This window comes from Esox lucius, chromosome 3, assembly GCF_011004845.1.
Source record: "Esox lucius isolate fEsoLuc1 chromosome 3, fEsoLuc1.pri, whole genome shotgun sequence".
Taxonomy (NCBI): domain Eukaryota; kingdom Metazoa; phylum Chordata; class Actinopteri; order Esociformes; family Esocidae; genus Esox; species Esox lucius.
The window spans coordinates 35,964,591-35,983,331 of record NC_047571.1 but is presented as its reverse complement, the minus strand read 5'-3'; the positions used below and the strand labels follow the sequence as shown (position 1 = coordinate 35,983,331).

General features: G+C 42.2%; 1 protein-coding gene across 1 annotated transcript; it reads right to left on the bottom strand.

Annotated features, from left to right (window-relative positions):
• Positions 1-2,300: 2,300 nt before the first annotated feature.
• On the bottom strand, positions 2,301-15,986 carry tcea1 (transcription elongation factor A (SII), 1). Its single transcript, XM_013131713.4, has 9 exons — positions 15,789-15,986; positions 8,886-8,948; positions 7,132-7,237; positions 5,131-5,236; positions 4,497-4,645; positions 4,162-4,373; positions 3,859-4,005; positions 3,137-3,208; positions 2,301-2,754 (listed from the first exon to the last, which is right to left on the bottom strand). The coding sequence occupies exons 1-9, from the start codon at positions 15,861-15,863 to the stop codon at positions 2,746-2,748; spliced, it is 939 nt and encodes a 312-aa protein (XP_012987167.2). The 5' UTR covers positions 15,864-15,986; the 3' UTR covers positions 2,301-2,745.
• Between the last annotated feature and the right edge of the window lie 2,755 nt (positions 15,987-18,741).

The following is an 18,741-nucleotide window of genomic DNA, read 5'->3' as shown; positions in this document are numbered from 1 at the left end:
CAACCCAGCAGCAGGACCGGTATCTGCTCCTTTGTGTGAGGAGGAACAGGAGGAGCACTGCCCAAGCTCTACAAAATGACCTCCAGCAGGCTACTGGTGTGCATGTTTCTGACTAAACTGTCAAATACAGACTCCATGAGGGTGGCATGAGAACCAGACATCCTCTAGTGGGACCTGTGCTCACAGCCCAGCACTGTGCAGCAAGATTGGCATTCGCCAGAGAACACCAGAATTGGCAAGAATTGAAAAAGTCTGGAAATACTGTGGTGAACATTATGCTGCCTGCAACATCACACAGCATGACTGGTCTGACAGTGGGTCAGTGATGGTCTGGGGAGGCATATCATTGGAGGGTCACACAGACCTCCATGTGCTAGCCAACGGTACCCTGACTGCTGTTAGGTACCAGGATGAAATCCACAGACCAGTTGTCTGACCTTACGCTGGTGCAGTGGGCCCTGGATTCTTCCTGGTGCAGGACAATGCCCGGCCTCATGTGGCCAGAGTGTGTAGGCAGTTCCTGGATGACGAAGGCATTGATGTCATTGACTGGCCCTCAAGTTCCTTAGATCTGAATCCAATTGAGAACCTCTGGGACGTTATGTATCAGTGTATCCAATGCCATCAAGTAACGCAACTGACTGTCCAGTAGTTCACTGATGCCCTCATCCAGGTCTGGGAGGAGATCCCCCAGGACACCATCCAGCATCTCATCAGGAACATGCCCAGACGTTGTTGGGAGTGCATACTGGCACCTGGGGGCCTTACACACTACAGAGTCACATTATGAGTTGCCGTGATGAAATTCACACAAGAACAGCCTGCGATATCAATTGTTTAATTAGATTTTCAGTGCAAGTTTGAATCCAGCCCTCAATCGGTTGGCGATTTTGATTTCCAGTGACCATTTGTTAATTTTGTTCTTAATGAATTACACAATGTAAAGATTTTGATCTTTAATATATTTTGTTCATCAAGACCCAATGTGTGATTTAAGTGTTCCCTTAATTATTTTGATCTGTGTATGACTGAGAACCCTGGGAGCAAGGGCCTTGATCATTGATAGAACTATATATCACCTCACCGTCGAGGGAATTCCATCTATCAACCGTCCAGCAACTAGTCAGATTATCTAACCAATAGAGTTCCTCTTGGAATGAGTTCAGCAATCTCATGATAACAAAGAGGCTCGGTGTTCTCTTCCTTTCAAGAGCAAGGTGTACTAAGCATTGATGATAAAGGTGCCAATCATTTATGACACCAGGGTTCGGAAAATATTTTATTTGCTGTGACATTTTCTTTGATTCCATGAAATGATTAATAAAGTGCACTTTATTACACATTTTGGAAAATATATACTGTGTATACATTGGGTGTATCTTCATTTCATAAAGCCATATAGCTAATCTTTGTCAAATCTGCCAGTAAGTTTTGCAACCAACTGTCAATGAATGAAAGGAACAAGCCACTGGGACACACATGCAATTGAAGAAAACCCGTAAGAACAGAGACTTTTAGAGAACCGGCAAGAATGGAAATAAGAGACCCTGTAGACAGGATTAAAGAACAAGAGGACTTGCCAACCCCTAAGAGCCTGGTTCCTCTACGTTTCTTCCTAAGTTTCAACCCTATTAGGGAATTTTTCCTAACCACTGTTTTTGCTTGCTCTTTGTGGTTTCAGGTTGGGTGTTTTGTACAAGAGCGTTGTGATGCTGCTGTAAAAATGGCTTTATAAATTACATTTGATTGCCAACCTGTTTAAAAGATGTGTATTAAAGAACCTATATAAATGGAGATGGTTACAGAACCTGTATAAATGGAGATGGTTACAGAACCTGTATAAATGGAGATGGTTACAGAACCTGTATAAATGGAGATGGTTACAGAACCTGTATAAATGAAGAGGATTACAGAACCTGTATAAATGAAGAGGATTACAGAACCTGTATAAATGAAGAGGATTAGAAAGCGTATATGAATGGTGTGGATTATGCTTAACGTGGTCAATGATGCCAAACGGCGCAACGTGGCCAATGACACCCACAATCATTAAACATCAAACACATTTAGAATTGGTTTTTAACCCAAATCAAGTATTTTCAGATGAGTTGTGAAATGATGGACCCGTTTTGGGGGGGGGGGGGGGGGTTCTAAAATCATCATCCTGCATAAGAATCCCATTGATGATTCTCAGTTCAGAAGTTACCAACACAATTTGAATCTGGGCACAGTGTTGGAACATCTACATGAAGTTTCTACCTAAACATTTCATGTTTTGACAATGTAAAGAAAATCAGAGATTGTTTTTAACCAAATTTATTTGCACATTTTACTGGCATATTAAATAAAACACTCATGAGGGTTGAACAAGAAGCAAAACTCAAATAGTAAATTGTAGAGCCAAGTTTGTCAAAATGTTAAAACTAGCTACATATAAAAATTGATTGATGGTAAAAGAAACAGTGACAACAATATTGATAATCTCAACAGCTTGGGGGCGGGGTTAAAATACAGGGGCTGAGCTATCGACATTAATATCTTCCAATAGAAACTGTATGCAGCCGTTGGTTGGTGCTGGTACCAGAGGTCAGGGGTCCTTTCCTGTAGCTAGCTGTATGTGTACTTGTCAGAGCCATGATCTCTGATTAATTCTGACCTTTAACCTTGGTCTGTCTAGATGGTCCACTAGTACAATATTTCTCATTCCATAAGATCTCGTCGCCCTCCTCCACGTCTTCCCCGATTTCAACAAAACTGGAAAGATAATCAGCGAAAAACAAAGTGGCGACATTACTCGTACTAATATACATTAATCTCAACAAGTATTGGTGCCCTTCATAAAATTAAGCAAAAGTGAATGCAAAAAATATAACACAAACAAAGACACATAGTACTGACACACCTAAAGAATTATTCAAATAAAGTATCATTTCCGTTTGAAGCGGCGTGTCAGTCGAGTGCGTCCGTGTGAAGCGGCGTGTCAGTCGAGTGCGTCCGTGTGAAGCGGCGTGTCAGTCGAGTGCGTCCGTGTGAAGCGGCGTGTCAGTCGAGTGCGTCCGTGTGAAGCGGCGTGTCAGTCGAGTGCGTCCGTGTGAAGCGGCGTGTCAGTCGAGTGTGTCCATGTGAAGCAACGTACCTTCCATCGGTTTCCACATTCCATACAGAAGACAAAGGTGGTCATGGGTTCATCAGCACTCCGGGTCTGGACCTGGACATTAACCACACATGATAAACGGATATAAGCATACATAGATATAAATATACACACAAATCTAATCACTATATACACCCACACACACACAATACATTATATATACACACAATTCTGCTCAAAAAAATGAAGAGGACACTTAAATCATGCATCAGGACTTGATGAAGGAAATACAGCTCTGGAAAGAATTAAGAGACCACTGCAAAATTATCAGTTTCTCTGGTTTTACTATTCATAGGTATGTTTTTCAGTAAAATGAACAGTTTTGTTTTATTCTATAAACTACTGACAACATTATTCCCAAATACAAATACTGTCATTTAGAGTATGTATTTGTAGAAAATAACAACTGGTCAAAATAACCAAAAAAGATACATTGTTTTCAGACCTCAAATAATGCAAAGGAAATTAATCACAGCTTTCATGCGTCTTGGCATGCTCTCCACCAGTCTGTCACAATGCTAACAGACTCGAATGATAGTTTAGATTAAATATATTGCCTTATATATTTTAATGATAGCTTTTATTTTGAAAACCTGAGTTAGCGATACTAGCATAATATCCTGCAGCTATAAGAAGGGTAATGAAGCCTCAAATGGCCATCACTAGTATTAACTGAGGGTATAAAACGTTATATAGAGGAATACCTGAGTGTATGTGCATCTCTTCTTCTTGCACTTGCCGCAGGTGAACAAGTCGGTCTGGGTCCCTCCTGTCTGGGAAACCTGGTGGTCTCTGATGGCCTCTTTTGTCAGGTTCTTCCTGATCAGCTTCAGCTCATCACTTGCCATCTCCTGTGTCCGGTCAGGGGAAAGGTCAGGGGAAATATTAAAGGTCAGGGAAAATAGTAAAGGTCAGGGTCTAGTCATATATTTTGGCTATATCGTTTGGGGAAAGGTTCCCACAGAGAAGGTTTATTAGATTAGGTCAGGTTCCACAGGGTATTGTACCTCAGCTGTCATCTTGGCCATGCGGTCAGGGGCAACGTTTCCACAGAGAACATTCCTCCTCAAGTTGGGGTTCTTGATGTCCTTCAGGTTGGCAATGCGGCTACGAACACGGTTCTTATACTTTGGGTCAGTGTTCTGGAACTCGCTGAAGATAGATTCCTCAATCTGAGCACCCAATTCATCACAGTCTGCTCCTATAGCGATGTAATCATCTGAAGGAGGGAGACAGATATATTGAGGAAGTCACAGACTACTAAAACAGCATGCTTTCTACACTTCTGACCTTGGGACAGTACCTGTTTTAACTCCATTACCAGTATGTTATTAGGTCTCACCTCCGGCCTGTAAAGCCTGGGAAAGCATCTCACGACACTTCATCCTGACAGAGTCTGAGGTGGAGGGGGCGCGAGGGAATGTGGAGATGAGAGAATTTGAAGGCATCACCTCAACAGGTTCACTCTTACTGCTGGAGTCATTACTGGAGCTAGAGAAGCACACAAAAAACAACAATGTTGAAGTAGTAGTACAGTATAGTCGAATGATTCAAAACAAATGAATCACTAGTAACTAGCGAGTGGTAGCAAGATAAGAGGGTTTCTTTAGTTACAGGTTCAATGAAACGGCCTTAGCATTTTTGCTGTCGATACTGTGACCAGTTGCCTAATACGCCACAGTTAGCTAGCATTAATTTCTAAAAGCGTCAATCCATGTTTTTTTCAGGAATTGTCAATGCAACTTTGAAAACCACAAATTAGCATATTAACATTCTCAATCTACCGATGACATTACGGTCAAATAACATGAAATACTGTGACATCCCTGGTAGGCTGAAGTCGACACTATGCCTGCAATTATCTTCTAGTAGCCAAAACAAATTCCAGTACCAAAATGTTTTCGGGTATTGAAAAAATACATGTAATATAGGCGATGCAGTAGAAGTAGTATTGTTGTAGTACAGTAACTGGGTACCTCTCTTCACGTGGTTCAGGACTGCCCTGGGATGGAGACACTGTACTGGTGGGTGTTGATGGCTCTTTCCTCTTCTCCTCAGACTTGTCTCCACCTCCAGGCTCATCTGTTGTACAATCAAAATATTTGGTCAGGTTAACAATCTAGAAACACTTTGCCTAGCTCAGTCACACCTCTCTGATCATGTCAATTAATGGCATTTCAACTTGTAAAAAGCGCCTGGGAAGCAACTAGGAAAGATGAGTCTGTGTCCAAAACTGAGGTTCTGTATGCTCTGGATCAGGTTCTTCAAGAACCTCTCTGAATATTGCTGTGTTCATCCTACCCTCCACCCTGACCGGTCTCCCAGATCTTGCTGCTGAGAAGCAACCCCATAGCATGATACTCCCACTAGCCAGGTGAAGAGCAGTACCTCGCCAAACATGGCGCTTGGCAAGCTTAAAAGGGGGCAGGTCATTTGTACTTCCACAAAGGCATGATAGATGGACTGCTGCAGAGATGTTTGTCCTTCTGGCAAGGTCTCCTAAAGTGGCAGCTGGGTTCATGGTCATCTCCCTGACCAAGGCCCGTCTTGCCTGCATCACAGTTTGACAGCAGCTCTGGGAACAGTCTTGGTGGTTTGAAAGTTCTTCCACTTCACAATGATGGAGCCCATTGTGCTCCTGGGAAATTATTCTGTCTGAATTCAAGTAAATCCTTACAAACCAGAAAAGGAAACCGGCAAGCCTAATTCAGCCAGCCCGCAATTAAAAGTGATAAATATTGTCACCTTCACTGGATTCAAACCCATGTCTCCCACGTGAATGGCTGTGTGCTTAACAACTACACCATAGTGCTATGTTTGCCCAGTGTTGGTATTGCATTTCGGCACTCCCAAGTTAGAATTTTTCGCTAGACATCATTAATCAATGTGTTCAACTGACTAATGTTACTTATTAAAAGTTTACCTCCACCACAAATAGAATCTATGAACTGTATGGCTTTTGCCACAGGTTGTTTTAACAGCTTATTAGCCAGTAATAGGCTACTAGTATCTAACATACTACTTGAACTTAACACAGCCAAAGATATTTCATGGCGCATTCATTCGTGAATGACATTGATACAATAACTATTAATATAGGCAACGATTACTGACTTCTCCGTCAAGTGAAAAGACAAGAGAATCGTGGAAACCCCTACTCTTGTACTGCCCACAGTGTTTTATCTAGGCTATATTACCCCAAAAATCATGCATGGATGTGGACTTTAAAAATCCAACAGAAATAGTCACAATATAAACCGTTATGGTCATGAGCTTTGGGTCATGACCGAAAGGACAAGATCCCGGATACAGGCGGCCGAAATGAGCTTTCTCCGCAGGGTGGCCGGGCGATCCCTTAGAGATAGGGTGAGAAGCTCGGTCACCCGTGAGGAGCTCAGAGTAGAGCCGCTGCTCCTCCACATCGAGAGGGGTCAGCTGAGGTGGCTTGGGCATCTTTTTCGGATGCCTCCGGAACGCCTTCCTGGGAAGGCGTTCCGGTCCCGTCCCACCAGGAAGAGACCCCAGGGAAGACCTAGGACACGCTGGAGGGACTATGTCTCCCGGCTGGCCTGGGAACGCCTCGGTGTCCCCCCGGAAGAGCTAGAGGAAGTGTCTGGGGAGAGGGAAGTCTGGGCATCCCTGCTTAGACTGCTGCCCCCGCGACCCGGCCCCGGATAAGCGGAAGAAGATGGATGGATAAACCGTTTTATTTCAGGCTTACTATTATGCAGCTGCAAGGGGCAGTTAGTCAATAAGAGACATTCTCTCTTCTTGGCTGGTTCCGCTTAAGCACTCCGGCAAAAAGCTATTGCATAATGGTAGCATTTGGATATGTGTGGTGGGACTCTAGGATTCGATCAGGTAAACATTCAGTCACCATTCCAATGCACTAAACATTCAGTCACCATTCCAATGGTTTGTAGGAATGGTGACCTACAAACCAGTAAGCCAGTCTATACTATTATTATGTTACTAACCGAGGAGTTTCTTCCAGGACTTAATGAGAGCCTTGGCCAGAGAGGTGACCTCATCATCTGTACTCTGCTTCCTAATGGCGTTCACAGACATCCCGATCCTGGTAGACTGGAGATGAGAGACAGAAGTTAGACTACAGTTCAGAGACCCACAGGGTTTAGTGACAGAAGACTACCGTTCAGAGATCTACAGGGTATAGTGACAGAAGACTACCGTTCAGAGATCTACAGGGTTTAGTGACAGACGACTACAGTTCAGAGACCCAAAGGGTTTAGTGACAGACGACTACAGTTCAGAGACCCAAAGGGTTTAGTGACAGACGACTACAGTTCAGAGATCTACAGGGTTTAGTGACAGAAGACTACCGTTCAGAAATCTACAGGGTTTAGTGACAGAAGACTACCGTTCAGAGATCTACAGGGTTTAGTGACAGACGACTACAGTCAAGAGACCCAAAGGGTTTAGTGACAGACGACTACCGTTCAGAGATCTACAGGGTTTAGTGACAGAAGACTACCGTTCAGAGATCTACAGGGTTTAGTGACAGAAGACTACCGTTCAGAGATCTACAGGGTTTAGTGACAGACGACTACAGTCCAGAGACCCAAAGGGTTTAGTGACAGACGGCTACCGTTCAGAGATCTACAGGGTTTAGTGACAGAAGACTACCGTTCAGAGATCTACAGGGTTTAGTGACAGAAGACTACCGTTCAGAGATCTACAGGATTTAGTAACAGAAAACTACCGTTCAGAGATCTACAGGATTAAGTGACAGACGACTACAGTTCAGAGACCCAAAGGGTTTAGTGACAGAAGACTACAGTTCAGAGACCCAAAGGGTTTAGTGACAGAAGACTACCGTTCAGAGATCTACAGGGTTTAGTGACAGAAGACTACCGTTCAGAGATCTACAGGGTTTAGTGACAGAAGACTACCGTTCAGAGATCTACAGGGTTTAGTGACAGAAGACTACCGTTCAGAGACCTACAGGGTTTAGTGACAGAAGACTACCGTTCAGAGACCTACAGGGTTTAGTGACAGAAGACTACCGTTCAGAGACCTACAGGTTTTAGTGACAGAAGACTACCATTCAGAGATCTACAGGATTTAGTGACAGAAGACTACAGTTCAGAGACCCAAAGGGTTTAGTGACAGGCGACTACAGTTCAGAGACCCAAAGGGTTTAGTGACAGAAGACTACAGTTCAGAGACCCAAAGGGTTTAGTGACAGAAGACTACAGTTCAGAGACCCAAAGGGTTTAGTGACAGAAGACTACAGTTCAGAGACCCAAAGGGTTTAGTGACAGAAGACTACAGTTCAGAGACCCAAAGGGTTTAGTGACAGGCGACTACAGTTCAGAGACCCAAAGGGTTTAGTGACAGAAGACTACAGTTCAGAGACCCAAAGGGTTTAGTGACAGAAGACTACAGTTCAGAGACCCAAAGGGTTTAGTGACAGAAGACTACAGTTCAGAGACCCAAAGGGTTTAGTGACAGAAGACTACAGTTCAGAGACCTACAGGGTTTAGTGACAGACGACTACAGTTCAGAGACCTACAGGGTCTACAATAGTTCAGGTGCAAAGTGTCTGAACACCTTAAGTTAGCAAAAATGCTAGTCTAATCAATGTTACAGTGTTCCAATTACAAGGAGCTAAGGTTACTATACCTGTAATAACTAGCTACAGTCATGGCCCTCAGCTCCTTGAGAAGGTCCAGAGCCCTATACCCCTTAACTCCATCCCCAACTACAATACCTGTAGAAGCTCTAGTGTCATGGGTACAGCCCTCAGCTCCTTCAGAAGGTCCAGAGCCCCCACCTGCAATAGGAAAAACATACAGTGGATTAGTGGTGACAAGACTGACAGTAGGATTTGGGGATCTGCCAAATACAATTAGCACAACATGTTCTCATGTCATTTGATATTGATAAATTACAATACACACTCGGAATGGAAATCTGCAGTAATTAAGTGATCAAACTTTAGCGTATTAAAAAGTGCAACAGCAGTGTTTTCAGGTAGAGACTATTACCTACCAGAAACATTGCCCTCATTGAATTGCATTAGACAAGTTAACAAATGACGATAAAAACCAATGCGTCCTTTTCAAACGGTAACAAAAAACGGAGCAGCCACATATGTGATTAACAAAGTCTGTAGCTTTTTCAGACAAGTAACGTGGGTTTATTCAGTCTTAAGGAAAACTGCTTGTCCTCACTGCACCTTAGTAATCTAAAGTGACCATTATGTAGGTCAAATTTAATGTTTTTTGTAGGGGGGTGTGGGGGGGGTAACAAAGCTAACAAAACAGTGATCAAGTAATAATAATTTAGGGTACACAAACTCATCCTTAAATAATACATAATCAAGCTCTATGTAAAATTAAGGTAATATTCTGCATAGCAAATAAGCCTGAAGCAACCAAGGGGTTCATTGTAATTCAGAACACATTTTAATTTTATGAACAAATCCAACACATCAAGGCAACATTGAACACAAAATAAATTGATGCCAGTTCTCTTTTCTCTGTGACACACCCAACTGCTCTGTTAAACATATTGTCTGCCCACTTCTATCTAAAGAAAAACAGACAAGCAAATAATAAATTAATGTTTATAATTTTAGAATGCTGACCAAAGAGTAAAACAGATGATTACATTAATGAGTTGACGGCCCCCTTTCTCAGACCACTTCCTTGTGCCTCCATGCGTATTTCTATTAAAACATTATTGAGGATTAATGAGATTAGTCAAAAAGTGCCGCAGTTTAATTGTCAACATGCTGTAGATCAGCATTTTAAATTCTTATCTATCATTAAAGACATGAGGGAATTTTGTGTCCTGTAAAGTTATAGCCTAGTTCACATTACACACGTTCTTTTGCCAGCTAAAAGCAATTTATCCAGGGGAAAAAACACAGCAACTAGTCGAAAGAATTATGCTCAAAAGTCCATTGTGGGCCCTTTCGGTAGTGGTACAGTGGTCAGCATGGGCACCCTGACTGGTCTGCGGCTACGCAGCCCCATACCCAACAAACTGAGACGCACTATGTGCCCTGACACCTTTCTATCAGTACCAGCATTAACCTTTTCAGCTATTTGAATTATAGTAGCTTGTCTGTTGGATTGGACCACACGAGCCAGCCTTCTCTCCCCACGTGCATCAATGATCTTTGGCCGCCCATGACCCTGTCCCCGGTTCACGGCTTTTCCTTCCTTGGACCACTTCTGATAAGTACTGCCCACTGCAGACTGGGAACACCCCTCAAGGGCTTCAGGTTTGGAGATGCTCTGACCCAGTCGTCTAGCCATCACTATTTGGCCCTTGTCAAAGTCACTCAGATCCTAACGCTTGCCCATCTTTCCTGCTTCTAACACATCAACTTTGAGGACAGAATGTTCACTGCTGCCTCATAAATTCCACTCACTGACTGGTGCCATTATAGCGAGATTATCATTGTTTATTCACTTCACCAGTCAGTGGTCACAATGTTATGGCTGATCGGTGTGTAAAGGAAAACCAACATATTGTCTTTGTGAGGTGTTATTGGCTTGTGTGAAACATGGCTAATGCCTGATGAATTCACTGCCCTAAATGAGGCCTCTCCTCCTGGTTATACTAGTGATCATATCCCTCGTGCATCCCGAAAAGGAGGGGATGTTGCCAATATTCATGACAGTAAATATACATTTACTCTCAAACACATCACTGGTTTTCATTCTTTTGAAGTTTTACTCATGAAAGTTAACCAGGCTGATAAATAGTTTTACATAGCTACTATTTACAGGGCCCCCCCAAGAATTCTTGTCTAACCTTGTAGTCATGGCAGATAGTATTCACATTTTTGGCGATTTCAATATTCATATGGAAAAGTCCTCTTCAAAAAGCCTTTGAAGCCATAATTGAGTGAATGGGTTTTATCCAACATGTCTCAGGTCCAACACACTGACACAATCATACCTTAGATTTAGTCCTGTCACGAGAAATAGATATTGTAGATCTAATAATTTCCTCCCGAAAATCCTGGATTATGGGATCACTGTCTTATTACATTTACCGTTAAAACAAGAAATCCACTTGCTCCGCAAAGAATGAGTTTCAAAAGCCGTACCATAAATTCTGGGACTACAAATAGATTCCTTGATAATCTTACAAGCTCATCAACGACAGATTAAATAAACCAGCAAAACAAATCAAAGCTATGTTTTGGTGTTCCTCAAGGCTTGGTTCTGGGCCCATTATTGTTCTCACTATACACTCACCTAAAGGATTATTAGGAACACCATACTAATACTGTGTTTGACCCCCTTTCGCCTTCAGAACTGCCTTAATTCTATGTGGCATTGATTCAACAAGGTGCTGAAAGCGTTCTTTAGAAATGTTGGCCCATATTGATAGGATAGCATCTTACAGTTGATGGAGATTTGTGGGGTGCACATCCAGGGCACGAAGCTCCCGTTCCACCACATCCCAAAGATGCTCTATTGGGTTGAGATCTGGTGACTGTGGGGGCCATTTCAGTACAGTGAACTCATTGTCATGTTCAAGAAACCAATTTGAAATGATTCGAGCTTTGTGACATGGTGCATTATCCTGCTGGAAGTAGCCATCAGAGGATGGGTACATGGGGGTCATAAAGGGATGGACATGGTCAGAAACAATGCTCAGGTAGGCTGTGGCATTTAAACAATGCCCAATTGGCACTAAGGGGCCTAAAGTGTGCCAAGAAAACATCCCCCACCCCATTACACCACCACCACCAGCCTGCACAGTGGTAACAAGGCATGATGGATCTATGTTCTCATTCTGTTCATGCCAAATTCTGACTCTACCATCTGAATGTCTCAACAGAAATCGAGACTCATCAGACCAGGCAACATTCTTCCAGTCTTCAACTGTCCAATTTTGGTGAGCTCATGCAAATTGTAGCCTCTTTTTCCTATTTGTAGTGGAGATGAGTGGTACCCGGTGGGGTCTTCTGCTGTTGTAGCCCAAAACAGAAATGCTAATTTTAGGACAAAAGGAACAAGAAGCTTTTGTTGGCATATCTTGTTGGCAGATCTTCAAAACACTGCAAAAATCTGAAACGTTCTATCAAAAACTGATGCAGAAAAACAAATCCATGCTTTTGTTACTTCTAGATTAGATTACTGCAATGCTCTTCTTCCCAGTTACCCTGATAAATCAATAAATATACTTAAATTAGTGCTGCACACGGCTACTAGAATCCTAACTAGAACAGAAAAATGTGAACACTACTCCAGTACTAGGCTCTTTACACTGAATACCTGTTAGGATTAGGGCTGATTTTAACCTATAAATCAATACATGGATTTGCTCCTATTTACCTCGCTGAAATGATCAAGCCATACATACCTACACGTAACCTACGACCGCAAGATGCAGGCCTTTTTACTGTACCTAGAATTTCTAAAACAGCCGGAGGCAGGGCCTTTTCTCATAAGAGCTCCACTACTGCGGAATGATCTGCCAATTAAGGTTAGAAATGCAAACTCACTGCCAACTTTCAAGTGTCTACTAAAGACTCATCTCTACAGCATGGTCTATGATTAAGTGTAGCCTGGGCCAGGGGCGTGAAAGTGACCAGAAAGGCTTGATACTGTCCACACTTGCTATCTTGCCAGGTGGGCTCTCATCACCACTGGGATGCCCTCCCTCCAATGCCATTTGGGGGCGGAGTCACTGGCTTGTTGTTGTCTCTCTGTTGCGCACTTGTGCAATTGGGCTGTACTCTGCTGGCAATACTCAGCCCTCATTCAGGGTTGTTGCAGTTGGTGGGGGTCCCTTTGGTTGATGCTTGGCAATGTGGTTGGATTGATTTCCTGCCTGTTGGGCCCTGTCCGGGGCCTCCCCCAGATAGGGTCACAGTGTCACTGGACCTAGCTGTCTCCGCCCCAAGGTCTTATGCTGCTATATTATTGTGCTGGGGGAGTAGGGTCAGTTTGCCTTCCCCACTATAACTCCCTGTAGATCTAAGGAAACCTAGGAGGACATGAGGTCTTGGTCCAAACCTGAAGAGTACCAGGCTTGAAAGATCCGTTGCGGTCCCTGTCCAAAGTCCTCCAGGTTGTGTTGCAGATCAAGACCAAGCGTGCCGCACAAGCCCTGAAAAGTGAAGCCAAAACGTCTCGATCGCCCCCTGGTGAGTGGTCCCAGTACAGGTCATAAACCCCACCCTCCCCATGTTATTCAATGGGACGCGAGACCAACTAAACAATTAAATTACCCTATAATTTTCTATAATTGATATAATTTCACACGGACATAATGGGTTGTTCTGCAGTACATTGTGCTAACCGATCTGGCATTTCCAATTGATCTTTGAATTGTTTTCGGTAAGTTAAATTTATAAGCTATTTAATTAGTAAATAAATGTAATGGGCTAGCTAACGTTAGCTAAAAGACAACAAGCCTCGTGAGGGCGGGGCACAGCGGTGGGGCCGTTGATTTCGCGGCTTTACTTCCTGCTCGCTACTGCGCATAACTACTGCACAGAACTGGTCCCAAGATCGCTATCTGCGCAGACGCAAGTCCAAGATGTCAGCGCCGTATCGGGACACTGGCGGCTTCAGTTTTCACCAATGGAAAAGAGCGAAAGGGCGTCGTCCATTTTATTTACAGTCTATGATCAAGACGATACCTGACGATTTCAGCTGCCACTGTGCTGACTACTCCCCCCTCCCCCGTGTTGTCCCTGTCCTTGTCCATCTGGTCATACTTCTAACCTGGACTAAGTTTAAATAGACTCTGGACATGCATTTATTAATTATTACAATTTGTGCTCTATGTTCACCCGGTACAGCCAGAAGAGGACTGGCCACCCCTCTGAGCCTGGGTCCTCTCCAAGTTTCTTCCTAAATTTCAGCCTTTCTTAGGGAGTTTTTCCTAGCCACTGAAATTCAACACAACTGTTGTTTGCTCCTTGGGGTTTAAGGCCAGGTATTTTGTAAAAGCACTTTGTGACAACTGCTGATGTAAAAAGGGCTTTATAAATAAATGTGATTGATTGATTAGGCCACCAAAAGCAGCTTCAATGGGCCTTTGCATGGATTCTGTGAGTCTCTGGAACTCTACTGGAGGGATGGAACACCATTCTTCTAAAGGATATTCCCTCATTTGGTGCTTTGGTCATTTGGTGATGGTAGTGGAGAGCGCTGTCTAACACGTCAGTCCAAAATCTCCCAAAGGCGTTCAATTTTGTTGTGACCTGGGGTCTGAAGACCACAGCATATGATTCACATTATTTTCATACTCTTTAAACCATTCAGTTACCCCTTGTGCCCTGTGGATGGGGGCACTGCCATCCTGGAAGAGATCCGATAATGAACCCTCTTTCAAAGTCTCTTAGAACCTTTCCTCTTGCCAACTAGATTCAAAACCAAGGTCAACAGGGCCTGCTCAGCATTCTTATGCTGAATATTAATTGCTTAATGGTTTCATGAAGCAATACACCTGTACGGAAGCATAATTTATGTTCCTCCATGTTACCACGTTTTTGTTTTAATTTGTGACCTGTTCATAGAGGGTAACACTGAGACAAGGGATTGAGAAATTGCTGGTGTATATGCTAATGGTGCAGTATCACAGAAAACATTTTTTATTGCCAGACTGCATAAGTGGAGCTAACCACGAAGAGTGAATGTCACTGACTGACAAAAATGTAATGGCTGAGCTAAAAGTTATTCCCGCTGTTTACATAGGGTAATATTGGTTAAAGACAGAGTCAGCCACGTAGAAAACCGTGGATCGAAACCAGCCAGGGACAACAACATTCATCCTTTCTAATCGCGGGACGGCTGGACTAGGCTTTTTAGTTCCTTTTCTGGTTTATTTAAACAGTAAACTAAATAGAGCGTTAAAATAGGTGGGTTGATGTCGCTAGACTGGCTATGGTGGGCGTGTCGGTCGTTTGATTGACAGTAAAGGAAGGCGCGGATAATATTCTGGATGCATGAATTCACTTTCCATTCGGTTTGTTTCACTCAGCCTATGACATGTAACGATGCGCAACTAAAGGTGTTGACAAGTCAATATCCGATCATTAATAAGGAGACAATTCCTTAGTTGCTTCCGAAACTAACTACAGTAGTTGTTGGTGTTTGCTAACAGATACACAGTTCTCTAACGTTACTCAGAATGTCAACGTTTTACAATAATCTAGCTGACGCAAATCCAGACCTACATAAAGAGTGGATACTATATACATTGTCCCCCAATATAACATAGTAAAAGCTGTATAATAAAACGTCAACAGCTAGTAATCATTAAACGAGGTAGCTAATTAGCCTAAATGAGTGTGATGTAGCCGAACGTAAACACCAACTTCCACGCTGTGCTCGAGAGACGGGTTAGCTGTTGTAAGCTTAGCTAGGAACTGGACGTGCATGGTTAGCCACAGTGTTAGTACAGTACCGGCGCACAATAATGTTTTGACTAACAAGTATCACTGAAATAGCTATCAAAAACCACCAGTATAGAAATATACTAAATACAGTGATATATCTCTAGCAAGCTAACTAACGTCAGTCAATGTGTGTGGTTTGAATTCCATTACTTAGCTAGCTAGTTTACGATAGCATGCTAAGCTATTACCAGCCAGGATAATGCGAGCCAATTCATTCATGTCAGAACACCTCACCCCACTTTTCTTCTGCGCCATTTTATCCATCTTCTTCGCAATTCTTATAATTTCCTCCTCTTCCTTTTTACCCATTGTGAATAATTGGCTCTAAAACGGTCAAATTATAAAAAGAGGGGTGGGTAGTCCTTATTGACAAAGAGCACCAAGCGAAAGCAGCGTTTGGCGGACTGCTGGGTTCTTCGTCCAGAAGAACACAGAAATCCCACCAACTCATCAGACCCGACTAATCGCTCCAAATTGAAGTACAGTTAATCGAACTCCAAATAATACCTTCCAAACAGTGTTTTGAGAATACAACATTTAATGACTGCTGCAAATACAATCATTGTCATGCCAATAATTGCAAAATAAAATACAAAATTACAACGTTATAATACATAGCAAAGATCGTCCTATCGATACCAGAAACAACCAGTAGTGTTCGCTCAAGTAATAGTTTTTGTTCATATGGTTTGTTCCAGTACGTAACTGCGGATTGGACAAGTTAGCACAGGGGTTCCCAAACTCTTTGGGGCGACGACACGATTTCGATATCAAAAAATTATCGACCCCAACATGTAAAGAAAAATTATATAATCGATATTTTTTATTTGAGTCTATGAGACTCAATTATAAAACATTATCTCCCGACCCCATTTTCATATCAGGGACCTCAAATGGGGTCGCGACCACTTAGTTTGAGAACCTCAGCGGGGTTTAAATTATTGTAATGTTATTAACTCTTAACGAACAAAACATACATTTATGTTTCAGCATTTTAAAGAAAATACAACTGTTGTCATAATTACGTGGTACAATCAACTGTTATTTATATCACAGCACATGTAGTATATTGTAATACCGTACATTTTATTTAGTTGATTAAATTAAATTACATTCACAATAAATCCTGAGAGACAAAGATATGGTGTAGTTGTATTAACGTACTCAACTCACAGCAATCATTAGCATAGCTGTTAATGAGGAGGAAAGGTAAGGATAGGTCAACATTATTAAAAAAAAACATTCCAAGTGCGTTTCACTTAGAAATGAACAAATAATAAACAAATAGAAAGGGCAAGATGAGTGTTAATGCAATAATATATACTGTAATGACTGAGTAGATCAGACAATAGGTACTTTTATGACTGACTGGGGGTTTCATATAGGTTGTTGGTGGAGCTTAGCACTTGCTAGGGCTGGAGACCCAATTCCTATGGGAGGTCTGTACCAAACAATCTTAATATGAAATCACTGTTATAAGTTGACTTGTATGCAAAAAGAAAATCAGGGTTAATTTGGAATTTAGCAACTTACCAAAGGATGTGCATAGATTTTCATATGGAGTTGATGAGAGAATAGGTACTGTACTCTGGCTAGGTTAGGGTTAATGAGATAATACGTACTACGCTGACTGGCTAGGTGGGGTTAATTATTGAGGTCCTCACCCTTCTAATGGTTTTAGTCTAGTCACCAGTTTAAATGGTGGTGACTGAAATTGTCTCATGGCCATCCAAGCTGTGGTGTGGATTTCACATGTGCTTCTTCTGGAACAGCTCATTATACTGATCTGAGATTCATGACATCTTTTGTTCAGTTTATAATTTGTTTTGAACGGCTGGCAGCAATGCACTACAGCAAGATCACATGCAGAATTTTCCTCCTACACAAGTGCATGGGTTTGTGTGGCATATTCTGGAGTAAGGGTCAACAGGTGGTGAGATTTTAATTATTTTCCAGGGGGTCAAATTAACTTGTCTTATCCCAAATGTACCCCATGTCCTCTGGCTTATAACTCAGAACAAAAACGATTTGTTTTATGTAGGTATGAATAATGCTGCTGGCATTAGAGGAGAAAACGGAAGATTATTACAGGTGGTTTTGAAGAGCCAAAGATACAGAGCCTCTTCTCAACAAACTCGAGAACAAATCAACATACCAGCAGCTTTTCACAATCTACACTCAAAACTTAACATAGACCTCATTTGAAATACTCTATTTGTAAGCATAGGATTCCCAAATGGACACATTAGTTCACTTTCAGAAGTGTCAGTAACATCAAATGACTTATCCAGTTGTATCTACAGACTTGTTTTGTAATTAACCAATTAGCTGTGCAGGGACACAAGCAAACTGAGGTAGTCGCTAGAGTAAAATGTAATCCCTGCTGCTGATGCCTTCTCTCTTCTCGTGATTGGCTAGTTAATTACTATCCCCATGGGGCTTCCAAGCCACTGCTCATCTGTACAGACAAGGCTTGAATCTAGACAGTGGTGGTCAGCTTGGTTCTGTTGCTTTCCCTTAGGAGACAAATAATCATGATATTTTGAGTCTTTCTATTTGTGCCAGACTGCATAAGCGGAGCTTACTGACTGAGTGAGTGACTGACTTGCTTACCCTTGTTAAATAGCATAGTGGTTAAAGACCCAAACCTGTGACCAATAGGTCCTGCATTTGAATCTCAGCACAGTCAATGTAAATTGTGTATTGGGATTTTTTCCATGTAGACAAAAACTTTGCTGTTGTATAGTTCACGGTTATATTGCGACTATTTCTGGTGGATTTTCGAAGTACGCATCTGTGCATGCGTTTTGGGTCAGGATAGACAAAAACCTTGCTGGCTACAACCTTCAGTAGCTACGTAATAGTAAGCCTAAAATAAAACTATTTAGCCTATATTGTGACTATTTCTGGTGGATTTTCCAAGTACGAATTTGTGCATGATTCTTGGGGTAATATAGGCTAGATCAAAACCCCTTGGGCAGTAAAAGAGTAGGGGTTTCCACCATTCTCTCTGCTTTTCAAGTCAGTTATCCTCACCTATATTGATAGTTATTGTCGCAATGTCATTCACGAATGAAAGAAAAACTAATGTTTTTGTGGCATAAAATAGTTTTGTCTGTGTAAAGTTCACCTTCAGTCTCATTAGCAATTGCTCAATTCTTACGACTTTTCCAAGTAATAAGTTAGA

Excerpts from the sequence above, each read along its gene's own strand:
- tcea1 (XM_013131713.4), bottom strand. The coding sequence starts at position 15,863 with ATGGGTAAAAAGGAAGAGGAGGAAATTATAAGAATTGCGAAGAAGATG. Across the intron at positions 8,949-15,788 it reads TGGCGCAGAAGAAAAGTGGG|GTGGGGGCTCTGGACCTTCT; the intron begins GTGAGGTGTTCT and ends TTCCTATTGCAG. Across the intron at positions 3,209-3,858 it reads AGAGATGCACATACACTCAG|GTCCAGACCCGGAGTGCTGA; the intron begins GTATTCCTCTAT and ends GTTAATGTCCAG.